At 59.8% G+C, this 14,327-nt stretch overlaps 1 protein-coding gene across 3 annotated transcripts; it reads left to right on the plus strand.

Moving 5' to 3' along the window:
- Positions 1 to 211: 211 nt before the first annotated feature.
- On the plus strand, positions 212 to 13,239 carry THOC5 (THO complex subunit 5). 3 transcript variants are annotated; one of them, XM_034068636.1, is made up of 20 exons: positions 212 to 368; positions 833 to 940; positions 1,777 to 1,920; positions 2,429 to 2,542; positions 3,147 to 3,244; positions 3,918 to 4,064; positions 5,891 to 6,005; positions 6,476 to 6,608; positions 7,947 to 8,024; positions 8,363 to 8,403; positions 9,200 to 9,299; positions 9,452 to 9,560; positions 10,671 to 10,772; positions 10,958 to 11,054; positions 11,325 to 11,439; positions 11,806 to 11,909; positions 12,267 to 12,354; positions 12,437 to 12,552; positions 12,730 to 12,920; positions 13,084 to 13,239. In XM_034068636.1, the coding sequence occupies exons 2-20, from the start codon at positions 845 to 847 to the stop codon at positions 13,145 to 13,147; spliced, it is 2,052 nt and encodes a 683-aa protein (XP_033924527.1). In that variant the 5' UTR covers positions 212 to 368; positions 833 to 844; the 3' UTR covers positions 13,148 to 13,239. The 3 variants fall into 3 exon arrangements, with proteins under 3 accessions (XP_033924527.1, XP_033924529.1, XP_033924528.1); XM_034068638.1 differs by having other exon boundaries at positions 247 to 359; XM_034068637.1 differs by having other exon boundaries at positions 282 to 399.
- The last annotated feature ends 1,088 nt before the right edge of the window (positions 13,240 to 14,327 follow it).

A 14,327-nucleotide genomic window follows, 5' to 3' on the forward strand; every position in this document is an offset into this window, starting at 1 on the left:
CCCCCAAACCTCTCCATGTGACATCAGGACCCCTATATCCCCCCGTGTGCCATCAGGGACCCCCAGATCTCTGTGTGCTCCCGGTGCCATTGTGCCCCCATCTGTGCCCCCCAAGCCCATGGATACTCCCGGTGTCACTGGGGGTCCCCGCTCGCAAGACGGGCTTGTCAATGGGGATTGGCCACGCCCCTTCGCCGAAGCCACGCCCACTGCGACCGAAGCCACGCCCCGTTACGCCCTATGCTCGCGGTCCTCCGGAGAGAGCGTCCGCTAGGGGGCGCTTTCAGCCGCTCTGCGCCGCTCTAGTGTGCTCGTCTGCCGTCACTTCCGGGTGGAGCTGAGGGGAGCGGCGCGGTCCGGTGTGCGGGGTCTGTGGGGCTCAGTGGGGTGAAGGCACCGGTGTGTGGGGTCTGTGGGGCTCAGTGGGGCGGGGGTCGCTGTGTGCGGGGTCTGTGGGACTCAGTGGGGCGGGGGTCGCTGTGTGCGGGGTCTGTGGGGCTCAGTGGGGCGGGGGTCGCTGTGTGTGGGGTCTGTGGGGCTCAGTGGGGCGGGGGTCGCTGTGTGCGGGGTCTGTGGGACTCAGTGGGGCGGGGGTCGCTGTGTGCGGGGTCTGTGGGACTCAGTGGGGCGGGGGTCGCTGTGTGTGGGGTCCGTGGGGCTCGGTGGGGCTGGGGTCGCTGTGTACGGGATCCATGGGGCTCGGTGGGGCAGAGGCCCGGTGTGTGGGGTCTGTGGGGCTCGGTGGAGTGGAGGCCCCGGTGTGCGGGGTCCCAATGGCCCCGCTCCCGTTGGCTTTGCCCCCATGGCAGCAGCTCTGCCTCCCGTCCCGCAGCCCCGCAGCGCCATGTCCTCGGAGTCCAGCAAGAAGAGGAAGCCCAAAGTGATCCGCACGGACGGGGCCCCGCCGGAGGGCAAGAGGGGCAAAGGCGATGGGGACCAGGTAGTGCCCCGGCACCCCCCCCGCTGCCCTGAGCTCATCCCCTTGCTGCCTTTATCCTCCCCTCTGGGGGGCTGAGGCCCATCCAGCAGAGCCAGGGCAGCTCCAATGCCTCTGGAACTTTGAGCTTCCAGACCTGTTTCCATCCCCTTCAGGACTCTCAAGGAGTCAGAGGTTCATGGGGAGACACAGGGAGGGTGAGCACAGGGTGAGCCCTCTCTCAGGGCTTGCACATGGCCTTAAAACAGTCCTGTGAGCAAAGATGCTTGAGACTCTTCACTGGGGGCTGCAGTGGTAGGACAAGGGGTGATGGGTTCAGACTGAAACAGGGGAAGTTCAGGTTGGAGATGAGGCAGAAGCTGTTCCCTGTGAGGGTGCTGAGGCGCTGGCACAGGGTGCCCAGAGAAGCTGTGGCTGCCCCATCCCTGGCAGTGTTCAAGGCCAGGTTGGACACAGGGGCTTGGAGCAGCTGCTCCAGTGGAAGGGGTCCCTGCCCGTGGCAGGGGTTGGAGCTGAAGGAGCTTTAAGGTCCCTTAAGCACAAACCAGGCTGGGGTTCTATGGGGAATTTGGGTTCAGCCAAAGGGGGATAAGGGCTGGAGAAGTAATTTCCTTCCCCATTGATCCTGTGGATGCACCGGTGCAGGGCAGGTACCAGTTTAAGGTCACAGTAACTCCATGAAAGACAACCTGAGCCTCCCGGGCTTTGTGTCTGGGGTTACCTGAGTCCTGGCTCTGGGATCCATGGCCAGAGGCAGGAATTGAGCCGGGGTTTGTGTCCCAGTCCCTGTGCAGGGCAGCTGGGAGTGGGGAGGCTCAGGGGTGTTCTCTGCCCTGCAGGACCTGCGGTACTACAGCGAGGAGTGTGAGGTGGACCTCCGGGACCCCATCAAAGACTACGAGCTCTACAGAGAGACCTGCCAGGAGCTTCAGCGGCTCATGGCGGAGATCCAGGAGCTGAAGAGCCGAGGCATCAAGGACAACGTAAGGAGGAGAGGCCTCGGGGTTGGTTCTGTGTGTTTTGCTCTTTGGTGTTTTCCATTAACCTGAGAGAGCAGGAACCCTCATGGAAGTGGAGCGGCCTCCCCCCTAGAACATGCACCCCCATTGAGCTCAGTTTGGCCTTTGCTCGGGCAGAGGTCACAGTCACTGAGTTACTGATCTCCTGCAGTGCATGGGGGGGGCTGTGGGGCTGGGCTGACCACAGTGGGGCTAGCTGGGTGCTCACTGTCCTGTGCGGGTCACCAGTTCCCCTATGGCTGAGGCAGGCTCGCACTGGGACCGGCCTCCTTATGGCAGGGTGAGTGCTTCAGGTCCGTCTCCTCCAGAAGCGAGCCCAGTCCTATCCCAGGTTACTTCCAGTGGGAATGTGAGCCTGGCAGTGGGGTGACCCAGGTCACGGCTCCCCCAGAGCCCCTCTGGAGGGGCCCTGCAGGGTGTGCGTGCAGCATTGGCGCTCCCGTGCCTCACATCCCCCCCTTCTCACACCCAGGCTGCGGAGATCGACGAGCGGCGCGTCCAGAGCTGCGTCCACTTCATGACACTGAAGAAGCTGAACCGCTTGGCTCACATCCGCCTCAAGAAGGGCAGGGACCAGACCCACGAGGTGCACAGGGGCTGTGGGTCAGGACCCAGGGCATTCTGCCTCTGCAGGGTACACACACGGGTGCTAACCCATGCTCAGGAGGAGCTGAGCAGCAGCAGGGCTGTGGGGTTTGCATTAGAGAGACTCTTCTGTGGTGCAGCAGAAGCTGCAGAGTGGAGGGACAGCGAAGGAGCTCTCTTTGCTTCTGTCTTCAATAGAAAGGGAAGTCAGAAAGCTCCATCTCAAGAGGCTGGTGTGCTGCAGGCCTGAGGAATGTGAATACAATTGACCCCAAAGCTCTATACCCAGAGCTCTGAGAGCTCTTCTGTGTATGAACACACTGTTCCATTGTGCTGCTGCAGAGACTGAGGCATGGGGACAGGAGAGGACTCAGTCTGTGTGCCCCAGCACGGCTGCCCTGCTCTGTGCCTTGTGCTGGGAGGGGGCACAGTCACTTTGATGTTGTGATCATTTGGTTTCCCAGCCCTTGAAAATGTCTTTACCTAAAAAGGAGTAGTTGCACAGCCTAAAACCTACTCTGTGGTGAGAGGGGGTTTGGTGACTCCTGTGGGGTGTGTTAGGCAGCAGAGCTTCATCCCCTGCTCTGGCCATGTCTGTGTTGCAGGCAAAGCAGAAGGTGGATGCGTATCACCTGCAGCTCCAGAACCTGCTCTATGAGGTGATGCACCTGCAGAAGGAGATCACCAAATGCCTGGAGTTCAAGTGAGTTTGGCCAGGGAGGAAAGGGAGCCATGAGGTGTCTGAGGTGGGGCAGAAGCCTCCAGTGCTGGGCATCACTTCCCATGTTGCCTCAGTCCTCTTGTGGGAGGAGCGCGGGTGCTTCAGATGCCACCACACAGGAGAGATGGAGTCTGTCCAGTGCTGTCCAGGCTGGGGCAGCCTGCAGAAGAGAAGGCTCCTGAAAGGGAGACCTGAGAGCAGCTCCAGTGCCTAAAGGGGCTGTAGGAAAGCTGGAGAGGGGCTTGGGACAAGGGCCTGTAGGGACAGGCCAAGGGGAATGGCTTGAACCTGCCAGAACAGGGGAAACTGAGATGAGCTCTTAGGCAGAAGCTGTTCCCTGTGAGGGTGCTGAGGCGCTGGCACAGGGTGCCCAGAGAAGCTGTGGCTGCCCCATCCCTGGCAGTGTTCAAGGCCAGGTTGGACACAGGGGCTTGGAGCAGCTGCTCTAGTGGAAGGGGTCCCTGCCCGTGGCAGGGGTTGGAGCTGGAGGAGCTTTAAGGTCCCTTCCAACCCAAACCAGGCTGGGATTCTGTGTTCCCAGAGTAAAGGTGGTGCACAGGGGGTTGTCACTGACCAATGCCCTGGGAGCCATGGCTGAACTGCTGTGCTGCAGCATTTCCCACCCTTCCCTGATCTGATCCATCTGCTCCCGCAGGTCAAAGCATGAGGAGATCGAGCTGGTGAGCCTGGAGGAGTTCTACCAAGAGGCCCCCCCTGAAATCAGCCGCCCTGCCATCACCCTGTCCGAGCCCCACCAGCAGACACTGGCCCGCCTGGACTGGGAGCTGGAGCAGCGCAAGAGGTGGGGCAGTGGGATCTGGGGCTGGGGTCAGGGCTGAACCCTCTGGGGGAAGCAGATGTGGGTGATGGAGGTGTTAACAACCACTCAGCACAGTGTGGAACCAGGGACATTCAGTGTGTAACTGAGCCCTTGGTGTGGGGGTTCGCTCAGTGGGGACCTGGGCTTGGTGGGGTCTTTGTATCGTAGATGAGGGAGTTTCTTGCATATCCCTGTTGAGGGAGAGTCCTGGGATACTGGGAGTGGAACAACCTCCAAACCAGTACAAGGGAAGGCCCAGGCTCTGAGTGATGGCAGTGAAGGTGTCCTTGCTCTGCAGGGGGGCCCACATGTTCTCTCACGAAGGCAGTGAACATCAGCACCAGCTCTTGGGCATCAAGGGGTGAAAATGAACTTGGTGCCATGAATTTTGATCCCTTACAAAGCCAGGCTGAGAACACTGGGGCTGTTGAGCCTGGAGAAGAGAAGCTGCTGGAGACCTCAGAGCAGCTTCCAGTGTCTGAAGGGGGCTACAAGGATGCTGGAGAGGGGCTCTTCATCAGGGACTGCAGTGATAGCACAAGGGGTGATGGGTTCAGACTGACACAGGGAAGTTCAGATTGGATCTAAGGCAGAAGCTGTTCCCTGTGAGGGTGCTGAGGTGCTGGCACAGGGTGCCCAGAGAAGCTGTGGCTGCCCTATCCCTGGCAGTGTTCAAGGCCAGGTTGGACACAGGGGCTTGGAGCAGCTGCTCCAGTGGAAGGGGTCCCTGCCCATGGCAGGGGTTGGAGCTGGAGGAGCTTTAAGGCCCCTTCCAACACAAACCAGGCTGGAATTTAATGATAACTTGATGTTTCCTTGGTATCCCCTTGGAGGCTCTTGCACGAGGGACTGGGGATGCCACCCGCTGCAGAGGTGATAGTGAAGGGTGGGTGTTTACACACTGGTTCCACCCCATATGCCATGCAGGGCAAAGTGATGCCTGCCGGGAGCCAAGTGAAGGCAGGCTGGCTGCTGCTGCCTGTGCTCCTGCCGCCTGCCGCAGTGGGGAGCTGCCTGCACAGCGCTGCTGTGGCTGAGCTGCACCAGATCCTGTCCCGGGGCAGGCAGCCCCTGCTGCCGTGCCCGAGGGAGGGATTTGGTTGGAAGGAGCCTGCGGGGGGCAGAGCTGTGCTTGGAAACAGCAGCGTTTCAGTCCTGCAGTGCTAGGTCTGTTGCTCCCTCTTGGAGCTGGGGTCCTTCCCCACTGTGGATGCTCTCATCCCATTGGGAGCAGCATCCCAAGAGGAGCATGAGCCCCCCACACTGCTTGTCCCGGGCAGCATATTCCATGCTCAGCTGCCCCTGCGCCTGCCAGGCAAGGGTTTGTGAGCAGCAGCAATAAGGAGATGTAGCACTTTCTCCCTCTACACGAGGGTGTCCAGGGCTTGCAGGGCCATGGGGAACATGAGTTTTCCTGGTTTTCACCAGCTCTGGGAGCACCTGCTGTGTGCTAAACCTCAGCTCTCAGGAGATAACTGGGAGGACTTGATGTGGAGAAGCCTCTTGAGGAGCTCAGTGGGGTCATCAGGGCTCCATCAGCATGGAGAGGCTGCTTGGGAGTGGATCTGCTCAGGACTATTCAGCTGCTGCCCCTTCTCAGAGCACAGCTTGAGGCCAAGCTTCCTTTTCATCTCCCTGTTTGTTTTTGAACTCTCATGGATTCCTTTCTCCCCTGTTTGCCCTTGGTCTTAGAGCTCTTTATCCCTGTGTCCAAGCCCTCCTGGTGCCTGCAGTGACTGTTCAGGTCAGGAGAGCTGGGACAGGCTCTGTAGCTGTGCTGTGTGGTAATAACCAATTCCTACCCCCAGGCTGGCAGAGAAGTACAAGGAATGCCTGACCAGCAAGGAGAAGATCCTGAAGGAGATCGAGGTGAAGAAGGAATATCTGAGCAGCCTCCAGCCTCGGCTCAACAGCATCATGCAGGTACTGGAGCCCCACAGGAGTGGGAGAGCAGCTAAAGGCTGTGTTGAAGAGGTGCAGCACCAGGGCTGGTTCTGCTCTGGAGACATCGCGCTCCCGCTGGCCCAGGGGTGGATCTGCCTCCTGCCAGGACTCCTCCGGAGCATCCGTGTTTATGCGGCAGTTCCTGCGGAGCTGCGGATGGAGGAGGTGTTAAATGGGCCTTTCCCTGGAGAGTCACACGCACTTCCAGCCCCCTGTGATTGCCCTGGCAGGGAAGAACAGGAGAAGGAACTGGGTTATTTTCAGATCCAGAAGTTTTCCAGCAAGGAGAGCTGCCAGCCCTTCCCTGGGGGCTCGCTGTGCCCATGGCTGTCTTTAACCCTGCACCACGGCTGCTGTGCTGGTTTCCAGTCTCATGGCAAAGGGGGGGGTAAGGAGGAGGATGAGCTGTTCCATTCCCAGGGATGAAGGTTGACTCTTGTCCCCCTCAGGCCTCCCTGCCTGTCCAGGAGTATCTCTTCATGCCCTTTGACCAGGCACACAAGCAGTACGAGACAGCCCGGCACCTCCCGCCGCCTCTCTACGTCCTCTTCGTTCAAGCCAGTGCCTATGGTCAGGCCTGTGGTGAGCATCAAAGGGGGCACAGTCTTCAGGGACACCCTGAGGGGCTGTCACCAGCTGGGGGCAAAACTTCCCCCCAGCGGGATGGATTTCACTGCTGCCTGCAGAAAGCCCTGCTTCAGGGATGCTTGTGTTCATAGGGTCATGGTGTTAAAAGGGACCTTAAAGCCCATCCAGCTCCAACCCCTGCCACAGGCAGGGACCCCTTCCACTGGAGCAACTGCTCCAAGCCCCTGTGTCCAACCTGGCCTTGAACACTGCCAGGGATGGGGCAGCCACAGCTTCTCTGGGCACCCTGTGCCAGCGCCTCAGCACCCTCACAGGGAACAGCTTCTGCCTAAGAGCTCATCTCAGTCTCTCCTGTTCTGGCAGGTTCAAGCCATTCCCCTTGGCCTGTCCCTACAGGCCCTTGTCCCAAGCCCCTCCCCAGGTTTCCTGCAGCCCCTTTAGGCACTGGAGCTGCGCTCAGGTCTCCCCTTCAGGAGCCTTCTCTTGTCCAGGCTGCCCCAGCCCAGCTCTCTCAGCCTGGCTCCAGAGCAGAGCTGCTCCAGCCCTCGCAGCATCTCTGTGGCTTCCTCTGGCCTCGCTCCAGCAGCTCCATGTCCTTGTGCTGGGGGCCCCAACACAGGAAGTGTTTGATCCCATCTGCTCTGCTGCCAGATTCTGCTGAGCCCAGAGCATCAGGGTGGCCCCGTGGGCAGGCACAGTGAGGCAGCAGCATTTGAAACCTTGTTTGCTCAGCTCCCTCACTGGAAGAACTGCTTGGGAAGCTGCCTTCCCACTCTGCCCCCTTCCCAAGGTCAGTGGGGACATCCCTGCAAGCTGGGGTGGGTGCTGGCTTGTGTCACCTTGCCACAGCTCACCTGAAACCCTACATCCCCTTCGGTAGCTTTGTGTTTTGAGGGCCTTTCTGAAGCTTCCCTGAGTGGGGAGGGATTTCCCAGCAGGGCCCAGGAATCCCCTTGGGATGCTGTAGTTTAGTGTGGAAGCTGCAGGAGAGCATGGAAGGACCATGCTGTGCACTTGGGCCCACACCAGGTCCCTGTTAACCTGTGGCCACGGTGACAGCTCCTCACTCCCTGCTCCCAACTCCTCTTGAGGGGGTTCATAAAGATTTGATCTTCATGGTTTCCAGGGCCAAGTCCCTCAAACTCCAGCATTTTCCCTCCTCTGACCCCATCCTTCCCAGGAGATCCAGCCCTGCAGTGCCCCCATAGAGCCCCCTCTTCCCACTGACCCTTCCTTTGAGCTTTGTCTGCCATTGGGAAGTGGGAGCTTCTGCCAAGTGCCTTGCCCATTCAGAGGGGGATTCCTAGCTGGGTTTTTGTGTCTCCTCTGTAGATAAGAAGCTCGTAGTGGCCATTGAAGGGAATGTAGAGGAAGCCAAAGCCTTGTACAAGCCGCCTGAGGACTCGCAGGGTGAGTTGGGGTGGTGGTGCCCCCCTGCAGGCAGAGGGTTGGGTAGAGAAGCAGGTGGGTGATGAAACGGTGCAGTGTCAGAGCTGCTGGCCACAGTCCCTGGCACCTGATCCCCTCCATCCCGAGCTCCTCCATGCACAGAGGTGCTCACAGCCTGTTAGAGTGAGCCCTGGCGCTGGGGATGTGGTTCTGGGTGTCTGCATCCTGCCAGGGCCCTGCTTGGCAGGGACAGTGGTGCCTGGGGGAGCTGGGCTCTTGCAGAAGGGGCTGGCACTGCTGCTGGGTGTGGGGAAGGTGCTGAGCCCAGGCAGCCCCTGCTGACCCTCCTCTCTGCACAGATGATGAAAGCGATTCTGATGCTGAAGAGGAGCAGACCACGGTAAGGGGTAGCACTGTCACCCTCTGATGACACCATGGGCAAACTGGGCTGTGCCAGGTAATGGGGACATGCTGGGGGAGCTGGTCCCTACGTGCTGTGAGCACATGTGGATGTGCACTGAGTCAAATCCAGCCATTCCTTGGGAGGAGAGAGGTGCCATGCCCAGTTCCTGTCCCAAATGCAGGAGAGCCAGGGCTCTGTGTCCCACCATGCTCACATCCCACCCAACAGCTCTGGCTGGAGCTGCTCCACTTTGTATAAATAGTCTGGGGCTGGAGGCTGGAGTCCAGCCCGGAGGGATCCAGGTCCATTCCCTGCTGTCTGGCAGAAGCTTTGAGCTGAACTCTGCACCATGGTTCTCCCTTTGGCTGGCATTTAGGTGTAGGTTTAGGGCTGGAGGCTGTAGGCACTGGCTGGCCCCAGCATGAAAGCCCAATGAGGTCTGTGCCACCAGTCCTCACCACCCAGCAGCAGTGCCTGGTGTCTTGGGCTCTTGCTGTGGGGAAGGGTAAAGGGAAGACCCTTGGCTTCTGCTCCATGCGATGGGGAGCTTTTGGAGCCCACAGCTCCTTGTCCTCATCTCACAGGGATGGGGAAGCTCCTGGAGGCTGATGGAAGGGCAGGACCCATCCTGCGTTGTCCTCACCCTGCAGCAGGGTGGGGGTTTCCTCCTCCCTCCTTCCCCAGGCTGCTCAGTGCCCACAGTGCTGGGGACTGGGGATGGAGGCCAGGGGTAAGGAGCGGAGGGTGGGCAGTGAGGAGCAGGAGGGGGTCTGAGCGCTCTGTTGCACCCCAGAAGCGGCGCAGGCCCACCCTGGGCGTGCAGCTGGATGACAAGCGCAAGGAGATGCTCAAGCGCCACCCCTTGTCTGTCACGGTCGACCTCAAGTGCAAGGGTAAGCAGGGCTGGTGATAGATGGGTGAGAGCACACAGGGAGGGAGTCAGCACCAGCCTGGGACCCTGCTGTCCCAGCAGAGGGGCACAGAGATCCCCTCTGCAGGGCTCCAAGCTGGAGCAGACAACAACGACCCTGCTCTGTTGGTGCAGATGAGAACGTGCTGCATCTGACCTTCTACTACCTGCTGAACCTCAACGTCATGACGGTGAAAGCCAAGGTGGCCACTGCTGTTGAGATGACAACCGCTGTCAGTGCCGGGTAAGGAGATGCTCTCTTGGCTTGGCCTTTGCTGGCTAAAGGAGACCCAAAAGAGCACAGCTCCATCTCTGCCTCCAGGGAGCCTTTTCACCTTGCACATCCTCTGCCCTGTGCTATCCTTCCCTTCAGCTCCAGGAGCCCTGCCAGGCTGCTGCAGCACCGGCAGCATCCTTCTCCTCTCCCTCTGTCACAAGGTGATGGCAGAGAGCTTGGGAATTTCTTAGGGAAGTGGTGCCAGACCTGTCAGGAGCTGGGGGAGAACCTCTCCTGCAGCCAAACTGCTCTCCCTCCTGCAGCCTGTGCCTGGCAGCTCCCAGTCCCTGCTCACTCTGCAGGTCACCTTGTGTTGAGCACCAGAGATGCAGCTGCCTCTCCCTGTGCTCCCCGGAGCCCGCTGGAGCCTGATTTGTGTGCGGAATAGCTGCAGTGGGAGCCTGCCCAGGGAGCTGCCAGCTCTCTAGGGGCAATGCCAGGCCAGGAGGAGGTGCCTGAGGAAGAGGGAGGTGGGAGAGGCTGATGTGGCTGTACCTGAGAGCAAGTGCTACCTGCCAGCCTGTCCTATACCCAGAGAACCTCTTGGTGTTCTCTTTTCCCTGTAGGTACCCACACCCCCATGGCAGCAGTTAGAGTCTCTCTGCAGGGTGCTCCCTCCCTCGAAGCACTTGGCCAGGGAGGCTGTGGCTTGAGCCAAGGCTCAGATTCCAGCCCTTTATGCTTGGTCAGGTTTGTGAGTGCAGTCAGAGGTGAAGAATCTGACTTTGTGATGCAGAATTCCTCTGCTTAAGCTCGTTGGGTGGCAAACAGGCATCAGGCTGTGCCCTGCCTGTGCTGGTGATGCTTCCCCTGCACATCAGTGGGGTTCCATGGGAGTTAATGCCCTGGAGTGAGCAGCCTCCTGGGAAGCAGGGAGCTGGTGCCCTGTGGGCTCCCAGCCAGGGAGGAGACAGGTCTCCTTTTGGAGTGAAATTAGGGAAAAGCCATTCATGGTCTTGAAACCCACCTCGTGGAGCTCATCATCCGCTCCGCTGGGCTCAGAGCCCGTCAGGGGCTGCCCCAGCAGGACAGGGAGCACTGGCTGCTGCTGACTCCTCTCTCCCCTCCTCCCACCAGTGACCTGCTCTCCCCAGACTCCATCCTCAACTGCCTCTACCCAGGAGACCACGGGAGGAAAACACCCAACCCGGCCAACCAGTTCCAGTTCGACAAAGTGGGGTGAGTGGGGCCCTGCCCCACACGAGGGGGGCAGCTTCACCCAGCATGTCCCTCGCTGGCCAGGAAGCCAGTGTCCTGCCAGCTGGCCCTGGATAGGTTCACAGGACCTTGGGGTGCTCCCTCCAGCTGCCTCACATGCAGGGAGTGCTGTGGGGTGGCACAACCCTTCCTTGTTGTCCCCACAGCATCTTGACCTTGAGCGACTACGTGACAGAGCTGGGGCACCCCTACGTGTGGGTGCAGAAGCTGGGGGGGCTGCATTTCCCCAAGGATCAGCCTCAGGTATGTCACACCTCCTTCTCCTCCCCACTGGAACTTCGAGGTGGCATTTGGGAAGGCTTTGGGGACAATTGTCATCTCCTGTTGCTCCCAAACCACGGGGGGGGGCTCAGCTGGGATCAGTCTACAACAGGGGCACCCCAATGTGTTTTATCTGCCACGTCTGGGCCCTGTTACAGGCACTGAGCAGTGACTTGGGCTGGTCCAAGTGGCTGGGGGGTGTCTGTGGAGGGCACAGGCTGCTGTGATGGTGACAGCCCCTCCTGCCCACAGCACACAGTCACTGCTGACAACACACTGAGCGCCAGCCACATGGAGCTGACGGTGAAGCTGCTGCGCTCCAGGCTGCAGTCCCGCCTGGCTCTCCACAAGCAGTTTGCATCGCTGGGTGAGTGCCCTGGGGACAGGGGCTGTGCAGAGGCCTCCTGCAGAGGAGACCTGGCTTGTGTCACCTCACATGGTGCCAGCCGTTCTTGTGTCCGCAGCGGCTGTGGGGGCTGCCCTGTTGTGGGTGGGAGAGGAAGGCTGTGCCCCCTCTCAGAGCCCAGCACCTGTTTGGGACTGGCCATCCCTGCACTGGGAATGGATTTGGGCTGTGGGGGGAGGTGACCCACACTTCCACTGCTTCAATCTGGGCATCTCTCAGGATAACGGTGTCCTCAGGTCCTGGGTTTGGAGCATCCCCCCTGCAGGACAGTGGCAGAACCTTGTCCCCAGCCCTGCCCTGCTCAGGGGGCCTTGTCCTTGGTTCCAGAGCACGGCGTGGTTCCAGTCTCCAGTGAGTGCCAGCATCTCTTCCCGACCAAGGTTGTCTCACGCCTGGTGAAATGGACTGCCATCCCCTATGAGGACTATGCGGTAGGTGCTGAGCATGAGGCTGGGTTCCTTCATCCCTTCCATCTCCTGCATGGGACCAACACCTCATTCACAGAATTCCAGAATCCCAAGGGTTGGAAGGGACCTCGAAAGATCATCCAGTCCAACCCCCCTGCAAGAGCAGGGTAACCTAGAGTACATCACACAGGAACTTGTCCAGGCAGGCCTTGAATATCTCCAACGTAGGAGACTCCACAACCCCCCTGGGCAACCTGTTCCAGTGCTCTGTCACCCTTACAGTAAAGAAGTTCTTCCTGATGTTCACATGGAACCTCCTATGCTCCAGTTTATACCCATTGTCCCTTGTCCTCCCACTGGATTCCTCTTGTCTCCTCACAGGAGCTGCCCTACACTAAGGATGTGATCGAGGCTGGCTTGGCTGAAGACACTCACCTCTACTACATGGCCCTGATCGAAAGGGGAACAGGTAAGAGTTTTCCTTCTGCAGGCAACTTCTGACTCCCACAGTTGATGCTCCCATGGGTGATGTTTCTTCCTGCCCTTCCCAGCCAAGCTCCAGGCAGCCGTGGTCCTGAACCCCGGTTACTCCACGCTGCCGCCCATCTTCAGCCTCTGCCTCAACTGGAAAGGAGAGCGAACGGGCAGCAACGATGACAACATTCGGGTAACGTGGGCTGAGGAAGAGGAGGCCGCAGAGCTACTGGGTTTTTGGGGGTGTTCCCAGCAGTTCTGTGTCCATGGGAAGCTGTTGGGGTGAGCTGGTGGCCAGGGCAGGCCCTGGAGCCCTGCAGGCTGCAGCACAGACCTAACCCAGCACTGTCCCAACCGCTCCCTCTTCCAGGCCATGGAGAGCGAGGTCAATGTGAACTACAAGGAGCTGTGGGGGCCCAAACCTGGCCACCAGCTCCTCACCAACCAGCTGCAGCGGCTGTGCATGGTGCTGGATGTGTACCTGGAGACAGAGCCCCATGACACCAGCGTGGAGGGGCCCAAGGAGTTCCCCCAGGAGAAGATGTGTCTGCGCCTGGTCAGGTGAGAGCCCAGAGCCATGAGGGACCCTGGGTATGGGATGATAGCAGGGCTATAGTGGCACTGCTGGCCCATAGAGCATGGCCTGGCTTGAGCTGGAGCCTCTCCTTTAGCTGCCTGCAGGCTCCCTGCCTGCTGTGCTCAGCCTCTCCCTCTTCTCTTGCAGGGGACCACTGCGCCTGAAGCCCTTCAAGTTCAACTACCCCCAGGGGTTCTTCAGCCACCGCTGAGGGTCCCCATCCCACCCTGGGCAGTTTCTTCTCCGAGGTTTTGAGTTTCCTTGAAGGCTTTTGTAGCCAAAGGGATTAAACAGTGACATGAAGCAGTGTGTGGGGGCCCCGTCTGTGCTGAGGGACTCACAGGGGCTGCAGCAAGCCCCAGGCTCTGGTGCTGCAGGTGCATTCCCTTGCCTGGCACACTGCCTGCCTCCTGCCCTCCCTCCCTCCCTGCCTGCTGCAGGGCCTTGGGATCGTGGAACTGAGATAGCTAAAAACTGACAGAGCTAAAAATAGCCCTTTTGCAGAGCCTGCACTGCAGCCCCAGCATGTCCTTGTGCTGGCTCCTTGCTGACTCAGCACAGCCCTGATGCTGCAGAGGGGCTTCAGGGCCTCCCTGCACCATGTGAGGGGCTGGGGGGGATCCTGCACCCCAGCTCACCTGCATGGGGACAGGGAGGTGGGGCCTGTCCCACAGCCAGGCTGGCAGAGGTGAGGCTCGGTCCCCATTCCCAAGGTCCTTGTCCCTCCCTCCTCTCCCCTTCCTGTAAGCAATTTCCCCCCCAGGAAGGCCGCCAGCCCCTCTCCCTGCTCCCATTCAGCCCATGCAGCATTAACCCAGGCCCCCCCCCCCCATTCCTTAGAAAGAGAAGGAAGATCAAACCCCACTGCAATCCTTCCTGGGAAGCAGGGGCCCACCCTGGCTCCAGCCCATCAGGACAAAGGCTCTGCCTGCCTAGGGCTGGGCTTGCCACAGAGATCACCCCAAGCCACCCTCCAACCGCGTGTGCCACATCCCAGCACCCCAACCAGGCTTTCCCATCTTCCTCCACCACCCCTTCCTCCTCCCCCCAGAGAGGAGCCAGCAGAGCCAGGACATCTCTGTAAGCACTGTATTTGGTTATTGCACAGGAAGCAAACAACAGTGGGCTGGGGTTCCTGGTGCCCTGTGGGTGTCAGTGGTCCCATAGCACCCAGCCTCTCCCACCAAAGCTGGTTGCCACCGGGTCACCGCTCAGAGGGACAATTGTCACCACCAGCCCCCTCCCAAGCAGCTTGAGCTCTGCATTGCACTCATCCATCATTGCACATACATGAGATAAATGCACTTGGTGGAGAAGGGCGCTGGGGGCTCTTCTCCTGGGTTATATTCAAGTGTTAAACGTGGCACACCGGGCTAGGGAAGCTTCGGGCA

Source organism: Melopsittacus undulatus, chromosome 12, assembly GCF_012275295.1.
Source record: "Melopsittacus undulatus isolate bMelUnd1 chromosome 12, bMelUnd1.mat.Z, whole genome shotgun sequence".
In the NCBI taxonomy this organism is placed as follows: Eukaryota; Metazoa; Chordata; class Aves; order Psittaciformes; family Psittaculidae; genus Melopsittacus; species Melopsittacus undulatus.